This window comes from Tachypleus tridentatus, chromosome 13, assembly GCF_004210375.1.
Source record: "Tachypleus tridentatus isolate NWPU-2018 chromosome 13, ASM421037v1, whole genome shotgun sequence".
In the NCBI taxonomy this organism is placed as follows: Eukaryota; Metazoa; Arthropoda; class Merostomata; order Xiphosura; family Limulidae; genus Tachypleus; species Tachypleus tridentatus.
Genome location: NC_134837.1, coordinates 221,371,352 through 221,391,520, shown reverse-complemented (window position 1 = coordinate 221,391,520; position 20,169 = coordinate 221,371,352). Strand labels below are relative to the sequence as shown.

At 35.4% G+C, this 20,169-nt stretch overlaps 1 protein-coding gene across 2 annotated transcripts in view; it reads left to right on the top strand.

Annotated features, from left to right (window-relative positions):
* Positions 1-8,738: 8,738 nt before the first annotated feature.
* The window catches only part of LOC143237863 (agrin-like), a 30,811-nt gene continuing 19,380 nt past the window's right edge, over positions 8,739-20,169 (top strand). For both annotated transcript variants that reach the window (XM_076477546.1, XM_076477545.1), the window contains exons 1-2: positions 8,739-9,452; positions 11,160-11,195. In XM_076477546.1, the coding sequence (XP_076333661.1) occupies positions 9,032-9,452; positions 11,160-11,195 (457 nt within the window). In that variant the 5' untranslated portion in view covers positions 8,739-9,031. The remainder of the gene's footprint in view (positions 9,453-11,159; positions 11,196-20,169) is intronic.

Sequence of the window (20,169 nt, the reverse complement as noted above, 5' to 3'; positions counted from 1 at the left end):
GTGCCAGTATGTGAATACATTACCACACGCTACTGATAAAATTATTTAAACAAAGATTATATATCTCTAATCTTATATTTTTATAAGGTGATAAAATTGAATCTTTACTTTATAATCCAGCAATTACAAAGTTGTTCGCAATTAAATATTTATTATATGAATGTTACTCTCACATACTGATACAAATATAAATGGTATTTATATTTACAAACTAAGTACCATCCCTTCAGATTACATTAATGAACTTTTGTAAGTGTTTAGCCGTTATATTCAAGAAGTAATCATAATGTGATGATAGTTTCTAATTTCTAATACTACAGTTCTGCTAAGCCTACATCCGCAAATTAATCCATTGCTATGAAAATATGCTTTAAAACATAACAATATTAATGATACTACAGATTATTTTGATCTATAAACCTTGTAACCTCGTAAGTGATCAAACGCACTTTAAAAGTTATCACAGAAAATGTTTTTCTACACTGTTCGTCGGTAAAAAGAGTTAGTGGTGGGTGGTAATAACTTTGTTTTTTTGTAATTTCGCGCAAAGCTACTCGAGGGCTATCTGCGCTAGCCGTCCCTAATTTAGCAGTGTAAAACTAGAGGAAAGGCAGCTAGTCTTCACCACCCACCGCCAACTCTTGAGCTACTCTTTTACCAAAGAATAGTGGGATTAACCGTCACATTTATCGCCCCCACGGCTGAAAGGGTAAGCATGGTTGGCGCGACCGGGATTCAAACTCGCGACTCTCAGATTACGAGTCGAACACCTTAACACACTTGGCCATGCCGGGCCCATTTTTTATTGGGGTAATGACTATTTAGTTACCCTCTCCTCTCACAATGCTAAATTAAGGATGCATAGCGTATACAGCCGTCGTTTTGTTTGGGAAACAAAAAAACCTTTTAATATTGTTACGTTGTTTTTAAAAATTTATCAAATTTCTCCTTTAACTCAAATATAAAATTATTTAGTTTCAAATTTTTAACACTTTCTGAACAATGCAACTATTTTTGCTGGGAATGAAATAATTACTTTTGAATACAAACCTCTCGCATAAATAACCTGGACAGTAAAATGGGAACGAAAAAGAAACCCTATATTTGAAAGTATATAATACATTTTTATTCAATACAAGGGATGAGCAGCTGTCCCATTCCTCTTTACCCATTTAGTCCATGGTGGTATGGTCCAAGCTATGTATATGTATAAAAAACTCCACCACTGGGATTACCTTCAGGTGATTTTTGTGAAATACCCGTTCCAAAAAGTGTGCATTCCTTCGCCATGAAATGTAATAAACACACAGACATTGCTAATTTTAAAGGCTAAAGTGTATCTGGTCAGGCACAACTTGCCACAAATTGGAATCCAAACAATGAGTAATAACCATGTAAAGGAAAGCAACTAATAAAAATTAGACAGTACAATTGGAACCAAAAAACCCTATATTTCAAAGTATATAATACCTTTTTATTCAATATAAGGGATGAGCAGCTATCCAGTTTCTCTTTACCCGTTTAGTCCATTGGTGGTATGGTCCATATTTATCAAAAAATCCACCACTGGGATAATCTTCAGGTAATTTTGTGAAATACTCCTTCCCAACAGTATGCATTTACTAGCCATGGAATGTAATAAACACGTAAACATGGCTAAAGATTCCTGATTTTAAAGTTTAAAGTATACCTGGTTAAGCACAAATTGCCACAAAGTGGGATCCAAACAATGAGTAATTACCATGTGAAGGAAAATAAGTTCCCTGAAAAAGTAAACAATAAAAAAAATATCTTACTTAATGAAGGCTATATGTAAATTTGAAGAATGACTACACATGGACTACAATAGCCCTCAAAGGAACAAATGGTGATACTATGGAAACAGTGGGAGATGAATGTTCACATGCCTCATTAAACAACTCCCTAGAGTGTAAGACAAAGAGAAGATGCCAGATAAAAGGTAAAGTGAGAATATTAACGAGAAGTTAGCCAGAAAAAAGTATGAGTGGACAAAGAAAGAGAGAAATAAGACATACGAATCTAAAGCCAAAACCAAATTACTGAAGGTTTAAGGAGAAATATCATGAAAAGAGAATGGTTGCCAAATGATGAATCAGTAGGAACGAGCACCACATATGGACAACATAACAATGAACAGTACATAAGCAAAAGAGAAGTATTTCCAAATCAGGTGTAAGATAAATGTTAGAAATGGAAAGAAGGTAAACTGGTGAAAAGGAGTTACCAACCCAGGCCACTAATGTTTGGGAAAGGAAAGAATGAAAGGTGTGGGTCATATCCTCCTTAAAACTGACAAAGGAAGATCCCTGAACAAAAAGCCAAGTAAGAAACTCAGCAGTATGAAGAACAGTGGACAATCCACTGAAAAACCCTGGTACACAGCCAAATGGCAGAAAATATTACAATGATGTTGAAAAACTTTATGGAGAAAGGACAAGTGGAGTATTCATGATATGATACTCTATATAAGGTCAAGTCTGATTTTATCACCAAGAACCACATAAAAACCAAGTACAAAGACAGAGAGCAGGATGAAGTACCAAAGACCAAAGTTATCAAAGAAGGGATGGAGACAGAGGAAGAGGCAGTTGGATAAACCTAGGAAACCGCAGATGAGGCAACTAGTAAGGAGCAATTAGACGGACATGACATAGAGTGGTGTATGTGAACAAAATCACCAACGAAGTAGAATGAGAAGATAATCATATATTAGGTTGAGGAATAATTCGTGAGCGTTTTTAAATAATTTCATTCAAGCATTACATGCAAGACTATACAATACTTCAATGCATGAACACATTACACCCAAAACATTTATTATGATACTTTATTTCATGTAATACCTAGGTATATAGTATGCATTGTTTTAAACGAAATTGCAAGATATTAAATGCGAAAAGCAGATGGTGTCAAAAATGCTCGATTTTGTCCACTTGACATTCCATTTAATGAGCTGAAAATGAAAGCAAAAATTAAAGACATGAAAATCAAACACACCATCTATTAGAGCAAAAAATTATCTACCAAATGACATGAAATATTTTGCGAAAGCGTTTCATTTATGAATATATTTTTTAACTTGAAAAAACGCTCACGAATTATTCCTCAACCCAATACATATTTGTTTGTACAATTCAAACTGAAAGCATTGATAGCCAGGATTGAGAGGTGTGATAAAGGCATCAATGTGAAAAGAGGATCAAGAAACTCTTTCATTGTTAATATTTATCAGGACAGCAAAGATGATCTGTGACAAGATTCAAACACCCAGAACAATAACATGGATAGCTTGCCTGTGGGCTCAGAAAGAGAGATCCAGCATATGAAAACACAGGGATTGAAATTGGATTCAACATTGGTGGTTGAGGTAAGCAACCTTTATGAATTTTTGGAGTGAATCATGACCAGATGGAGGATATGATTGAAAGCTCCAGAATGTTGATACCATAAGACTTTTCAGCTGCAAACCAACACCTTGAAGCCTCCTTTTGATCGACCCATACCCTTAATCATTGGATGTAAGAGAAAGCATGACACATGCCAATGTGTGGATCCTGTCCAACCACCAAACCAGTTTGTTCACAATATTAGGAGAAAAGGTAAAAAGAACATGCAAAGGATCTCATGCAAGAGTCCAATGAATAACTCAGTTTGAGCCCGACCATATATATGCATAGGGCCAAACCAATCCCTAAAATTAGTGTTCAAAACTGATAACTCACACCTTGATGGATAAACCAATAATATAATAAAAAGTGTAGAGTTATCAGGATATGTTAATGAGCATAATAACAACCACCATGGCAAATATTTAGTTTTTGAGGAAAGGTTTTTCACTTTCCCAAACTGTGGTGTCCAGGAATAGGATTATTCACCTTAGTCCTGAACGCAGATGTGTTACAGCGATTTTGAGGAAATTAACGATTAGAATGTATATGTTTTCTTATTGGAGGATCCGGTGATTATCTGTCACAAGAATCGTCAAACGTCCGGGAAGAGCTAGCAAGGCAAAGGTCAAGGTCAGAGCTGAAGATGGGATAGTTGATAGATTAGAAGAAATAAGTCGGCAGTGTTCAAACAAACCATCAATATAAAGGGCCCTTTAATGAGACCACAGGGGATCCGTAAATCTAATGCCATGGCTGGGATGTGAAATCCAAATGAGCCAGCGAATTAGAGGTGATTCATTTGTTTCATCCATCTCGGTTATTCATAAACCTGGAGAGAAACCCACCCAAGACTAAGAGAAAGATGAATCACAGGTTCGATTGCCTTTTGAGACAGAAGACCAATGGCAGTGTGCTTTACACCACTCCAGCCGATGCTTGGCATTGCCCATGGTGATCTTAGGCTTGTGTGCGATTTTTCGGCCATGGAAACCCATTTTATGTAGCTCTTGATGAATAGTTCTTGTGCTAACGTTGCTTCCAGAGCATGTTTACGTTAAATAGAAGAGACAAGCAAGCTATATAAACCCATCCACTTATGGAAACACTTCCTGGACTTATATAACACTGATTACATAGTTTTCAAATAGCCATGAGTTAATGTGTTTTCGACTAAAAAATAAAATCTCTATTCAAGCAATGCCAAATAAATGAAATATTTCTTATTTAATAAGACAGCTGTTACCTACAGTCTTATTATATAGTTCAGATAAAGAGGAACGCTATTGAGAATTGAGGTGTTAGTAATTTAATGGCTTAGAATCAGTCATACAATGTGTCAAAATAGCAATAAAAGTTCATTAGAACCTTTTTTCTCAGCTGACGTGAGAATCCAGAAGTTGATAACTTAATAACCTTTAGAAAATTTTAAATTTAATATGGACATGCATTTTACAAAGTATCCAATAACTTTGATTCTTAAAATAATATACACACACATATATTTAACAGTGAATGGGGTAGATTTATTAAACCTAAAAAACAATTCATAATTTATACGTCTGATGCTTGTGCAATAAAGATCGTTAAAATTGACGTACTTGAAAACTTGCCCATCAAGGTAAGAATATCACAAAACATTTGTTTTAAGACATATTTCAGCATAATTTGTAGCACATCTAAGTGAAGTAACTATTTCAGTAAATGAAGACTAAATGTCAAACTGTTGAATATTTACGTTTCCACAGATATGGTTCATACTAAATATTGTGAACACAGGTGTCTCAAATCTAAAGAAAAATAGCACGAAATCCAAAGCTCATTTATTTTTGTACGAAATGTTGCATTCAGAATTAATACAGAAATCAGAGAAGGGGTCTAAAAGAGGGACGTAAGGTTACTTATGGTAAAAGTCAGTAACTTATTCTATGAATTCTACTTCACTAAGTGAGAAAATCTTAATTATCAAGTTTTCGTATCCCTCTAAATGGCTTTAATTTTACTTTAAGCTTAAAACCTACAGTTTATAAACTATGTTATTCTATGTGTTGAATGGTAATATAATAGCCACACAAATCCCAAATGTATTACATAGTATGAACAAGAAATAATTTATAAATTATTATTTATTTTTTGTTTATGGGTGTATTATGATCCAGAAGAACGTATGGGGTTTCATGATGCAGTTGTCTTAGCAGGTACAATTACAAAAATGTGCCGTTTCAAACAGTTAATAAACTATGGGGTTATCTATATAAATGTATAAAACGATATACTTTGAAAGAACTAAAACAGTAACTGTATCCACACATTGGAAGCATCACTGTGTAAGTCTATGTGAATACTAATTTGTAGCCAGTAGGTGTCCATGCAATAACATAACTTACATAAGCTGGTTTCCAGTGGCAAAGATCAGTGATCATGTTAGAATACTGTAATTAGACTGAATTTAAGTACTTTATCTACAAACTTTTAGAACAAATCTGAAGAAGTGACTCGTATCTGTTTACGACAGTATAAACTGCATACTTGGTTTACATATAATACAACGAAAAACACCAATGCTGTTCTTCTCATACGTAAGTTAACAGCCACATATAATGTTAAAAAAACAGATAAATGTGTAAACTAGATATTTTAGTATTCTAATTTGTAATAAAATAAAAGGTGAGTAAAATGTTGAATATAGCCAATTTTTTTATAGAAAGATTTTTTCCCATCACATGTTATTGCACAAAAAGTTATAAAATACTACAGGGTAAGTATGCAAGAAATTTCGTCTTTGCCAAAAACATGAGAATGGAGTTGGCTATTTGAATAAATGGTGTTGGAGCCTTATGTATTGCATTTTCATAAAACAATGGCTTGAAGAAATTACATTGGAGACTTTTGTTATTTACGAAGGTGTAGAAGTTTGATAAATTGAATTCACGACGGGTGTAAATTTGAATAAGCAACAACTGGAAACTTTTACCCAACTAAAACTAAAATAGTCAAAATTTGATTTTAATCCTTCTTAAATGTTATTAATAATTTTATATGATATTTTCCTGAATAATTAGTGAGAGATTTAGTATTATATTAAAATGATTTTGAACATAAAAATAAGCAAGCAACATGACATCTGAAAAATAAAGTTGGGGAAGGAAGTAACGTATTAAAATTACATTTTGACTGATGACTTTTGAAATGATATGTGTCAGCACTTTCAGATTCTAAATATATATATACACTCAAACAAAGGAATATGAATCACTTAGGGTTATCAGCATTATTCAGAAAGAAACATGCAGAAAGACACATCCAAGCCACAGTAAGCAAAGTGAGTGCTTTGTAACAGGTGAGAATTCACTAACACAAAGGTCAGTATCAAAATCTGTCGTGTGTCCCAGGAAACAGTATGCAACACAATTAAGCAGGACTTTCGTTTAAAAACGACATCAATACGGTATGGGTTTACCAAGATAAAGCTTCCATTAACTTACCGTTCAACCATTGCATATCTCAAAGCAACACGACAATGAACAAGTACTAATGCTCTTCCATATAAAGAGATATTGGCCAAGTCACCGTACTATGAAGTTTTGTCATTCAACTGCTAAAATGGGCCCTGGGAAATCGTCTTCTTCGAACAAAGCATGGTTATGGAAACCTACAGGGAGGAATAGTGTACTTTGAACACGAGAGACTTACTACAGATTCTTTTGGAATGGGGAATACGCTGCAGAGCTATTGACAAGACGCATGTCCATCAGATGAAGCACGACCGGACATAATCATATGGTCCGTAACAACGTGGTGAGGTTCCAAAATCGTTTTAATGTAACGTATACTTAACCTCTTTATACATTTCTAATTCAATGGTGTCCTGCTCGTCCAGAACAATTAAGAATAATGTTTTCTAGTTTTTCATTAACCATTATTACTACCATAAATATACATAATTTTCACAATAGTTCATTATGTATAGAGGGCCCGGCATGGCCAGGTGGGTTAAGGCGTTTGACTCGTAATCTGAGGGTCGCGGGATCGAATCCCTGTTACACCAAACATGCTCGCCCTTTCAGCTGTGGAGGCGTTATAAAGAGACGGTCAATCCTACTATTCGTTGATAAAAGAGTCGCCCGAGAGTTGGCGGTGGGTAGTGATGACTAGCAGCTTTCTCAGGGACAAGTGGCGCAATTATCCCTCGTGTAGCTTTGCGCGAAATTAAAAACAACATTATGTATAAGTATACTAATTTAAGGTAAAAATACAAATTCGAGGTTTAAATGCTTAATGAAATACTTTTGTAGCCAACAGTACATATTTTCCATATTTTATGAAAGAAGACATGCATATATTCTTAAGTTACAACAATGAAATCTACTGTCATATTTTGCTTTTCCATATATTTTCTGGCGGGAGAGCGGTAAATCTACGGATATACAAAGCTGGAGTCATGGGTTCGATTCTTATCGATGGACGCAGCAGATAGCGTTGTGTGGATTTGCAATAAAACGCATACACACGCACATACACGTTTTTCCATTTTGAGCCTTTTCTTGAAAATTAATATTTGACAATCTATACATTTGGATTTAGTACATCCAAATTATCTCAAAGATATGGCTACCAACATTTACCACAACAGTTTTTGATATTTTTATCAGGCTCTTTTGTGGTATGAGATCGATACATGGACCAAGAAACGAAATTTAACAGGAAATAGATAACTCCTTCATAAGTTTAAAGGTTTCTAAACTAAATACTATTTAATAAAAACAAAGTGCTGATTGGAGTTTTGAAGTCATATTAAAACAAAAGCATGACATTGTCTTGTTTTTTATGCAATGTGACTCAGTAGCCACTTATCTCTGATGAAATGTGATGCAAGTTCCCAAAAAGACGTGACAGTTGAAACCAAGTTGAGTGATATATATATATATGTTTGTTTTTGTTGTTGTTTTAATCTTTGTATTACTTATTGCATCACTCGTACAAGGATTTGCTCACGTCGATTTCAAATAAATATAAATAAAAACAAAACATTTCTTTAAAATATTACTGTATTGATGTTCTTTTACTAGCCTGACGGTACCTTAAAATACATAAAACTACTTGGAAATCGTTATAATTTGTAAAATTAAAAGTATGACTGCAATTTAGTTATTAAATACGAATAAATATACAGATAGAGTTGTTACACTACAATAGTTAATACTACTCATAGAGTATTGATATGAAATCTACATTATCTAAACACATTCCACATAAAAGAAAATTACAGTAAACAAACTTCCCTATAAAAAACAAAGCAGTATTGAACGTAATTACAAAGTCTTTACACACCAAGGTGGGGGTGTCGCTGTAATGTGTACGTCTACAAACTTTCGTATTTTAGTATTTATTCTGCCAGCCATTTCATTATAAAATTACTCCAAACAAAAATTGCTGTGTGGGATACAAAATACCACTTACAAATATTTTAGAATTACACATAAGTGTTAAAATTATGAGAAATGTTCAACAGATGGTAAAGCTCGTAGGTTGCAAGTCACGCCCTATAACGTCATTCGGCCTAGAGAAGTTGTCTCAATAGTATATTTGTGTCTCGAGCCAGGTGTTTATTGTAGTACGACAATATGAAGCTTTGTTTCTATACAACACTGTATTCTGCTGTTTTTATTTTAGTAGCTGTACTGAGTGACATTGTACAAACTCGTCGACACAGACAACAAGACTCCTGCCAAAAAGAACGATTAAGAGTTCGAGAACGTTTAGCTGACACTGTGTTAACAGGTACAGTTGAGAGAGTTCTCCCCAATTCACCTCTCTACTCAGCCGATGTCCTGGTGAAGTGGGTCCTTAAGGGAGACGACAATCTCAGAGGCACTGTTCTGGTGAATGGGTTCGGAAATCCAGATATCTGCGACAGTCATGTTCAACCTCGCGATACTCGCATTTTCTTTCTGCATCAGCTTAGCGATAGTAGTTTGCATCTGAATTCCAGCTTATTGCATATCAACATCCCGAAACTTGATCGTATTCGAGCCGCTATCAGAGGTAAAATCAATTTTTCTTTTCTGAAAGTATTGTTAATATTTTATTTATACTAAAAACGTTTACCTGTGTACAGCAAGTAAAAATACAAACAAACAATACCCAGTTGACTGTCCCTGAACGCTCCACTAACTTATATAATCCTAAAATTGACAACTGTTTAACCATTTTTAATCCTTATAACTGTCGTTTTTCAGATAACATATCTTAAGTCATAGGTCATATAGCTACAATTTGGAAATTAGAAAACACCATAAACAATAAATGTATAAAAAAGTAAACTATTTTTTCCATTATAAGGCTAAGAACCATTAATTATTGTCTGGATTCGGGGTTAATATAAAGTTTTCAAGTTGTTAGCTAAAATTTATAAACATTTTCTTAACAAATCCCACACTAGTTGATAAAAACTGAAGTTCTCAGATGAAGGAAAAGGAAAGATTATTTCAAATAAGTTAATTAGATTTTAAGGTTATTGAAACTACAGTTTTCAATCTAAACAGTATTTCAGGTGACACATAGATCAGAAATACCTATAGTTCAGGTGTAGTCGCCCCTAGTTTCAAAATATTGTTCAGCTTCTTTAAACAGAATAATTAAATTAACTACTTTTATAATGCTCCCACAGCTAAAGGTGTGAAATATGTTGAAAGGTATGATTTCCAAACCAAGGGCCATTTAACATCTAACCTAGCGCAGTAAAAACGAAGCTGCGCCCACATCCAGCACGTTAATTATTATGAAAAATTCAGGTTGAACCTTTTTTTCTTTTACATTTATTTACTTGTTACTCGCATTAACAAGGTCAATATGGAGATTAAATTCCATTAAAAATGTTTCTTATATTCTTCACATTTAAAAAGTACTATTCGAAAATTAGGATCTCAAAACATAAACCTATAGCCATCAAATTCTATATATTATCCATTTTAAGGTAACTATCCTAACTTACCACAGCTGAAAACCGAACGTTGTGATCAAGCTCATCAATACGAACCTGGAACTGGAGATCTGAGCTGATTACATTCATGGTTATAAAATTATTATATTAGAATAAGCATATTAAAATTAAAATATTATTATTAATGGGTCTAATTTGTATTAATAAAAAATTACTTAAACTCACTTGGATAAATAATTTTTTCATTAATGATGAAAATGTTTCTTTATTTTAGCATGTGTCTCAGTAAACTTCAGTTAACAGTTATTCACACAAAACCAAAAGCTGTACTCTACAAACAACACGAGAGAAGGCTTAGACTAATATAATATCTGCCTATATCTATGAAAGTTATAAAGTTACATAAATATTCAGTATTGCATTTTACTACGTAAAACTAGAATAAATCTGGTGCGCAGAATTGTCACGTCAAGTAACCAGATTGACAACAAATTGGAATGGTTTTCTATAGTTAAATTATTCTTAATGAAACAAATCATCTTATTTGCACACTTGGGAGTTTGGATCGTACCTAATGTTTCGGTGACCTTAATTTGCTTATAAAACTAATATTCCTGGTTAGATTCATTTGTAGATAAATTAGATAATAAACAGTCATAATAGTGATGAAATGAAGAATTAAACTTCACTTTCGAATTATAGGTAGCAGTGAATGATTCCGAGTAATCATAAGTAAACCTTATATTAAACATGGCATTCCGGTTCAGCTAAACTTTCTTACAGCATGGGTGCTATTGTATTGTTTACAGATGAGCCTTACAGAAGAAGACCAGAAATAAAAGACGGTAAGTTTTTGTTAGAGTTTCAGAGATATTTGTTTTTGTTCAAGTGTATTTTCAGACGTAAAGATGATCAAATGTACCTGATATAAAATTGTAATTTTGTGGTTTCGTTATTATTATTATTATTTTTTTTTGCGATTTGCAAAAATATTGTGTCTGCTTTAATTATTTCTTTGTTAAGCGTAAATCTGTTCAACTGTCTATATGTCCACTGCGTGTATCAAAATCTGGTTTTCAGCATCATAGAGCAACTTTCAGATTTATCAGTTTTTAAATCAGAATCTGCCACAATGATTGCTTTCTATTAATATTTTTATCAATACATTTCTTTAATAACCCAAAAGTACTCCAGTGGCTCAGCAGTAAGCTTCAGGGTTTATAATCCTAAAATTCAAGGTACAATCCATGCGGCAGACATACTTGAGTTAGCCTATTGTGTAGTGAAATAAATAAATAAATGAAATAATAACTCAAAATTTCCTACAAATGGAACTTGAAATGCGTTTCTTCCTGGAAAATGATATATTTATTCTGTATAAAAGAATGTCATGACCAACCTGCTTAAAATCATTTCTAAATATATGTTATTAACGCAATAATCATAGATGCTAGTGTATCAACCAGAAAGAAAGAAGCTACTCGAGTTTCTGATATATAGTAAAAGTTGGGGAAGGTGTTTTGTTGGCTTGCGAATTGAACAAAATCGATTAATACTTTTTGTTTTTGTGTGTAAACTAAATGGAATTAGTGTGTGTGTTTTGTTTTTATGTTCTTGAGATTAGATGTTTTTGTTCTTGCGCGAATTAAGGTAGCATATAACCTTCACATTGTGTTATCTACCTTTTGACCTTTTATCGGAAAAAAACAAGTTCACACTATGTTTTTGTATGAAAATATCTTGAAATATGTGCAAATGTTGTGTAACATTACTACCGTGACTAATTTACATATACAAATAAAGAAATACAAAAGAAATATGTTCCTGATAAGTTCTGCAAACATGACTGAATGCTCCTGAAAATGGGACCAGACTTTGGTGGGATGTAACAAATTAGTCTGAACTAAGAAAGAATTTGAAGTTAATTCAAGGTGAAATTATGGCACTAATGAGTGTGTCCTAAGTGGGATAAATGCTATATTGATTCGTTAATGATAATTTAATGAAAAAAACAAACTTATTGCAATTATACAATATACATATACACTATTAATGCATATCTATAGTATCAATTGATCTGAAGTTTACGACTTAAAAACTGCTATGAGAACGCCAACTTTCAGATTTTTAGAAAAACCGTGTTTGAAAAATTAGGCTCAAAATTATCACTCTAAGGGTCTTTATCTAGTTAAAAGGATATACCACATCCTGCAAGATGTGACACCCTTAATATGTTTCTGGGTATTAAAGGGTATGTGCTACCTCAAACAATATTGATACGTTTATTTTGTTGGTATGCGAGCTAAAGATTACTGAGCATGGTTATTAGTACTTCAACCAGAAAATTCCGATGAACGTATATTTTATCTCATGAATTAACCAGTACTGGTAATTATATTTTTCTGGTATGCCAGCGAAACCGTATTAAGCTTGAATTATTAGTTATTCAACTAGATAATTCCGGTGAGCAAGTATTTCATTATATGAAGTAAGCAATGTAGGTGAGTTTATGCTGGGTGTAGGTACTAGCTAACATTGATAGCACGTTGTTGCTTCAGTGAGCTACATGAAACTCACAGGCACCTCCTGTTCATTTACAGTTTTACCCCTTACTTGTTTCCAACGAGAATAAGATGCTAACTGTTGTGACTATACTTTTAATACATAAAACACTCATTGCATAATTACAGCGCTATCTGTATTTAATTCATTTGTTTGTTTTTTCAATTTCGAGCAAAGCTACACGAGGGCTATCTGCCCTAGCTGGCCCTAATTTAGCAGTATAAGACCAGAGAGAAGACAGCTATTCATCACCACCCACCGCCAACTCCTGGGCTACTCTTTTACCCACCTGGCAATGTCGGGCAACGAGGAAAGAAAAAACATGGTTAAAGACCTTAGTTTGATAAAATAAAAATTCTCTAACTAAATCATTTTATTTTTTACAGGTGTAAGACTAGACTTAGCAGTGTAAAACTAGAAGGAAGGTAGCTAGTCATTATCATCCACCGCCAACTCCTGGGCTGGGCTACTCTTTTACCAACGAATAGTACGATTGACCGTGACATTATAACGTCCCCACGGCTGATAGTGCGAGCATGTTTGATGTGACGGGGTTCGAACCCACGATCCTCAGTTACGAGTCGAGTGCCGAAGCCATCTGGCCATGCTGGGTCCTGCATTTAATATTTAAACAGATTCTTCGAATGTTCATGTATATATGTATAAAAAACTAGAGATCATTTCTGAAACTGTTACATGAGATTGTCCGAGACATGCTACTATAACCCTGTCATATTTACAGTTCTACGGAGCACAAAGGTTCATACGTTAATAAATATGTTTTATCAGCATATTCTAAAATATTAGAAAAAAATTAATGAGAGGTTATTTTATTGCTACATTGCCGTGGCCACACCTCCCTTTACCTCAGCAGAAAATTTAAGGGTTTAAAACGTTAAATTTTAGGGTTATTTCCATAGTAGGCACAGACAAATAGCTCCTAGCAGTTATCTACATTAGTTGATACGTCAACTACTGTATTGCTGTCATTCGTATTAATATCCCTCTGTTGTGCTCATAAAACATTACGGTGTAAAACGTGCTTCTGCTCTCGTACATCATGACGAAACACTTTATAAGATACGGTTGTAGTCCCCTGCTGGTATAGTGGTAAGTCTACAGACTTACAACGCTGAAATGAGGCGTTCGATATCCCTCGGTGGACTCAGCAGAGAACCCAACGTGGCTTTGCTATAAGGAACACACACGGTTGTTCTCGCACAGTGTAATGAAATGTGTAGTAGTTACCTACATTAGTTGTATTCGAACATTATTTCATTACTGCGAACATTTTTCATGAGAACCAATTTATGTTGAATATAATTCCAGGAAACTGACTTGACAGGTAAAGCTTCTGTCAAGTTTCAAATATGAAGAATGTCCACAAACTTTGCGATGAGGATTAAAACCTAAGATATCTGTTGACAAAGATTGTATACCTTGAGCTGAGGTAAAACTCTAGATAGAAACTATAAATCGTTTCTACCATTTCTTATGAGAAGTTGGTATAAAAGTTAAAAGTACGCACGGCGTTCCATAACTATCTACTTACAAGGATAATGTTAAACCTTTTACAAATGAGAAACCAATATTAAGCTTTCGTTTCTTTGGGTTTTCTTATAGCAAAGCCACATCGGGCTATCTCCTGACCCAGCGTCGGGAATCGAACCCCCTGATTTTAGCGTTGTAAATCCGTAGACTTACCGCTGTACCAGCTGGGGACTTAAACTTTAGTAAAATATAAGTATACTAAGTGCTCAAAAATAATTTATTATGAAGCGAGAACTCAAGTTTATCGTTTCTTACTGGCTTGAATAGTGTTAGGTTATCTTTCAAATATAATGTCTAAGATACGAGTTGTTTAATATCTGATGCACTTCTGGTTGATAACACATTTTTCGACCACATAAGAAATAAGTGCTTTATAAAAACAAAGTAACTTAGATTCTCATCAAAAGATTTTTAGATTGTGGTACCTAGATTAGAGATTAATAATATCTGTCTCCAGTTTATTTAACCAAGTTCATGTGTTAAATATAACTTTGTGAAATCCCCCCCCCCGATTTATTTTAGATGTAACTTGATCAACATTTGCTCAAACACTGGTATAAGAAGCGAATACATTTGGTATATGGAATTATTCATACCGTAATATGGCCAGGTGGTTAATGGTAACCTGAGAATCCCGGGTTCGAATCCCCTTCACACCAAACATACTCACCCTTTCAGCCGTGGGGACGTTATAATATGACGGTCAGTCCAACTATTCGTTGGTAAAAGAGTAGCCCAAAGGTTGGCGGTGAGTGCTGATGACTAGCTACCTACCTTCTAGTCGTACACTGCCAAATTAAGGGTGACTAGTGCAGATAGCTCTGTTGTAGCTTTGGGAGAAATTAAAAAAAAAACATACCGTAATATATAGTGCATGACGTTATTTGCATTATGATTTTGTGGCTCAAATTAACGACTTACACGAGATAGAAAAGAATGTAATGCAGTATAATAATTAACAAAATTTCTTTTAAATACTATATTACAAAAGTCAGAGCAGTTAAGGGCACTATTAGTTATGTATTTATTGTCAGTGGTGAGAACCAGGGGCGTAGATCCTGGGGGGATACACCCCCTTCATTTTAGGTGGGAGGTATGGTGCGTACAATTATCCCCCCTACAGTTTGGTCTGTTGAATTGTTTTACTGCATCGCAGGACTACAATTTTTATGTTTGATTTTGTGATTCTCGTGTTCTTACCAATCGAATTACATAATTAGGCCTAGATGTAGGCCTTTTCAGTAGCCGAAATGTATATCTTTAATACAGGCATGCTTCTAAGCTTTTCGATCTAAGCGATAGTTCGTAAGTATCAGTCAGTAGGCCTAAGTATACATTCAAGGCTTGTAAGCACTATCACAGGATCTACCTACGCCTTATACGTAGTGTAAGATTAAGTAAAATTTTCATCACAACAGATTGAACGGAGCATTAAATTCGAAAATATTACTCCCAAGCGTAAATTCCTTTGATCTAGATCTGGCAGGTCATTTGTAGCTTGTAGCTGCATCAATCTTATGTGTATACTGTGCGGTTTTCCTACGCCATTTGTTCTTATGCATTACTAGCTGGTTTTATTGTCGAACGCCTCACTCTTCTTAGCTGCCGAAGACGCGAACCATAGTGTACGTTTAGTGTACAGTTAACGACAGGTTCGGGCCGCTCGGATCCAGACACTCCCTACATCACCCCCTCCGCTCCCTTTAGTCTGACCCTCGATTTTACAACAGGGCTCATTAGACCTGTGTTTGTGGCCCTCATTGATCCATGAAATTTCAGATTATCACTGCCCTCTAATAAAGTGCTGGGGCTTTATGGCAAAAAAAATATTCTCTTATCATAGATAGTAAAAATATTGTATTTTCTTGTATAATTAGAACACAAAAGGAACGGCCTGAAGCCTCTACTTGAATTGTATTGCTAGTTTTTGTTTAGGTGTTTTTATTTAACAGACGTGCTTATAGTCATTATATCACAACGTGTTTACCTTTTGATGAGCTTTAACAGGAATATAATAATTTGTAATTGTTTAAACATTTTTCGAGAAACTTGCAATTACTTGTGTTGTAACTAGCACACATTATTGTCCCAGCGATGCCCAGGCGGTCAGTCGGCTCAGTAGTTACTGTGAGGTTCGCGCGTTCGACTTAAATATATTGTACAGTTAAGACCTACTTTCATTCTGTTCTATCTTTGTTCGTTGTACGTTAGAGTTTTTCAATAAAGCTGTATTTTAGCCTGTTGAGTCATCTGGGAAACAGATTCCAATTATGACAAGCAAGCGTCTGAAACTTTCCGATACTAGACAGTTCTATAAGCCAGTTACTAGTACTACAAGTGACAATGCAGATAATCCAACAACCTCAAGCAAAGGAATAGAAACTTACCATACAGAGGAAATACCATGTTCATCAGAGTACGAGTCTGAAAATGCTTGTGCAACTACTGCACATCATGAACCACCAGATAGTTGTGAAACAAGTTTATGCAGTAATGAAAATTCTGACACTCTACAGATACAGTGTGGAAAGCCATATCATCCAGACGCACAACTAATACCACGACAGATAGCAAAATCTCAAAATATCGACTTTCAGGGCAAGTGGTTTGCTGAGTTCCCATGGCTGCACTTCGACAATTAGACTCAAAACGTCATATGCTTTCATTGTGCCAAGGCGGAAAATAGAGGCCTTTTTACAGGGAAATTGGAGAGGCCAGTGGAGTATACCTTCATATCCACCGGTTTTTGCAACTGGAAAAATGCAAAACAGAAATTCAATGAACATCAATCCTCCTTTCAGCACAGATTCGCTATATCTCCAGAAGGTTCACTTGATGTAACTCCAGTGACTGTCCAGCTATATGATGGAAAAAAGAAGCAGCAGGAAGAATGCAAAAGAAGTTTAGCCAAAATATTCAGAAGTTTACGTTTCTTACTGCATCAAAGCTTAGCATTACGTGGACATACTCATACGAAGGGGAACTTCCTGCAGTTAATGAAGCTCCTGGAAGAGGAAGATCCTGAGTTGACGGCCTACTTGTCAAAGAAAACCACATTCACATCACCTCAGACTCAGAATGAAATAATGGAGATGTTCAGCCACCAAATACTGAGGAACATAGCACACGAAGTGCAGCAAAGTAAAATCTTTGTATTAATGGTTGATGGCACTCAAGATGTTACAGGTACCAAACAGGAAGTAATATGTGTACGATACGTAGATGAGAACCTTGACGTCCATGATACATTTCTTGGTTTGTACAGTGTTTCCAATACAACTGGCAAAACAATATCCTCCACTATACTTGATGTACTGACTATACTCAATTTACCACTGTCTGGATTAAGAGCACAAACTTATGATGGAGTCGCTAACATGAGTGGTGCGTACCGTGGATGCCAGGCAAAAATAAAAGAGAAGCAACCATCAGCTTTGTTTTTTCAATGCGGAGCACACAAGGCTAATTTAATAATACAACATGCAGTTGAAGCTTGTGAATGTGTTCGAGATTCTATCCAGTGGATACATGAACTTGGTGTCTTGCTTCAGAGATCAGGCAAATACAAGACCATCTTTGAAAATATTGTATCGTCAGACAGCCACAACGGTCTAGTTAAATACATCCGCCCACTGTGTCCAACACACTGGTTGTGCCGCCTATCTACAATTACATGTGCTAATGATCACTTCAGTGACATTGTTGATTCTTTGTTTGAAGTAGCAAATGAAAAATCAGATGTAGCAGTGAAAGCACGAGGTCTGCTGGCCAGATTTGACAAAGGAAAGACAGTTTTAGGATTGTTGATGGCTCAGCATCCATTAGCTGCATTAGAGGAACTAAATCATGCATTCCAAGCCATATCAGCGACAGTACGTGGCATGATTGAAGCATCTGCAATGACAGTTGAGCAACTGCGGGTATTGCGAACAGAGGAAAATTACAACAAGATATTTGATGAAGCTGAGGAAAAGGTAACTTCCCTAGATCTGGTGCCTATTGAACTACCACGCATTCGCAGATCTCCTAGAAGGATCACAAGTGATGGCTCAGCACACCATTCTGCAACAGCTAGAGATTACTACAGAAGCCAATATTTTGAATTTGTGGACACAGTCATAGAACATCTGGCCACTAGATTCAATGCAGACAACAATGACTTGAGGCAATATCTGGCACTTGAAAACATTATCACATCTGGCAAGATTGACCACTCGGTTATAAACTTCTATCCAGAAATCCATGCACAACGGCTCGAGTTTCAGTTGCCCATGTTCAAAGGAACAACAAAAGCAGTATCTCTGAAAGGTGCAAAGGATGCTTACTGTAAAATGCATGAAACAAGCCAGCAGATGTTTAGTGCAGTGTTTCTTCTCATGAAAATTTTGCTTGTATGTCCAGTATCTAGCTGTGAATGTGAACACAGGTTTTCTTCATTAAGACGGTCGAAGACGTGGTTATGGTCAACTATGTCTCAGTGCCGCCTCAACCATGTGGCAGTTTGTCACACTCACAAAGATGAGATCGACAAGGTAAATATAGAAGAGCTTATGAAAAAATTCATAAACAGATCATCACAAAGTATGAATAATTGTGAGCCACGTTGTATTGATGTGCCCGCCATGGTCGAGCGTGCTAAGGCGTGCGACTCGTAATTCGAGGGTCGCGGGTTCGCATCCCAGTCGCGCTAAAAGGGCTAGCATGTTTAGCGCGACTACAATTCGTTGGTAAAAGAGTAGCTCAAGAGTTGGTGGTGGGTGGTGATGACTCACTGCCTTCCCTCTAGTCTTACACTGCAAAATTAGGGACGGCTAAGGTTTATCCTCCTGGTTGGGGGTTGTGCAGTGGGCTAACAATCTACTCACTTAAAAACCAGCCTGTTAATGAATCCACAAGCGATTGCGGCCCTATGTTCCTTCAAGGAATCGAGAGGCATAAATAAAAAAAACATTGTATTGATGTGTAATTTTCAAGAGTTCGCAAAGATATTTTAATTATTTTTATCAAACAACACGAACAGTTTATGAGTAGATGTAAACTTATCAAGGGTAATTACTAATTTTATTAATAGTTGAAAACGTAATTCATGCAATGAAAATTATTAGTAACCTTGTCAAGTATAATGGCCATCGTTGATAGTGTGCAGGAATAAATTCATGTGGCAGTTAATTTGTGACACATTTGTCTTTATTCTATTAACATTTTGGAAACTGTTCACAACACCTCACTTATACAAACCTACATGGAAACCTTGAAGTATCGTGGCAACAAGATTGCTCTGTGACTGCATGTTTACAGCTTTCAGGTTCACGTAATCAGAGATTACCAATTTGCAAATTGAACAGTCCACATAAGTGGTTTCAAAAATCATCCCCCCAATCGGGTGTAAAAAAATCTACGCCCCTGGTGAGAACATTTTCAACCACTTTGCGAGATTTTGATCGGCCCCCCACTGGCACCGCGGTATGTGTACGGCTTTACAACCCTAAAATCAGGGTTTCGAATCCCATCGGTGGGCTCAGCAGATAGCCCCATGTGAAAACACACAATTACATCTTTATTGGCATTGAAACACTTTGTAAATTCGGAAGCGCGTGGTTCTCATGTAAGTTTGCGAACTTAGCAACTTTATAATGTAATATAGCGCTCTCAAATAAACAGCGCTCTTAAAAAAGTAAAAGTATGATTTATACATTTGAAAAGGAA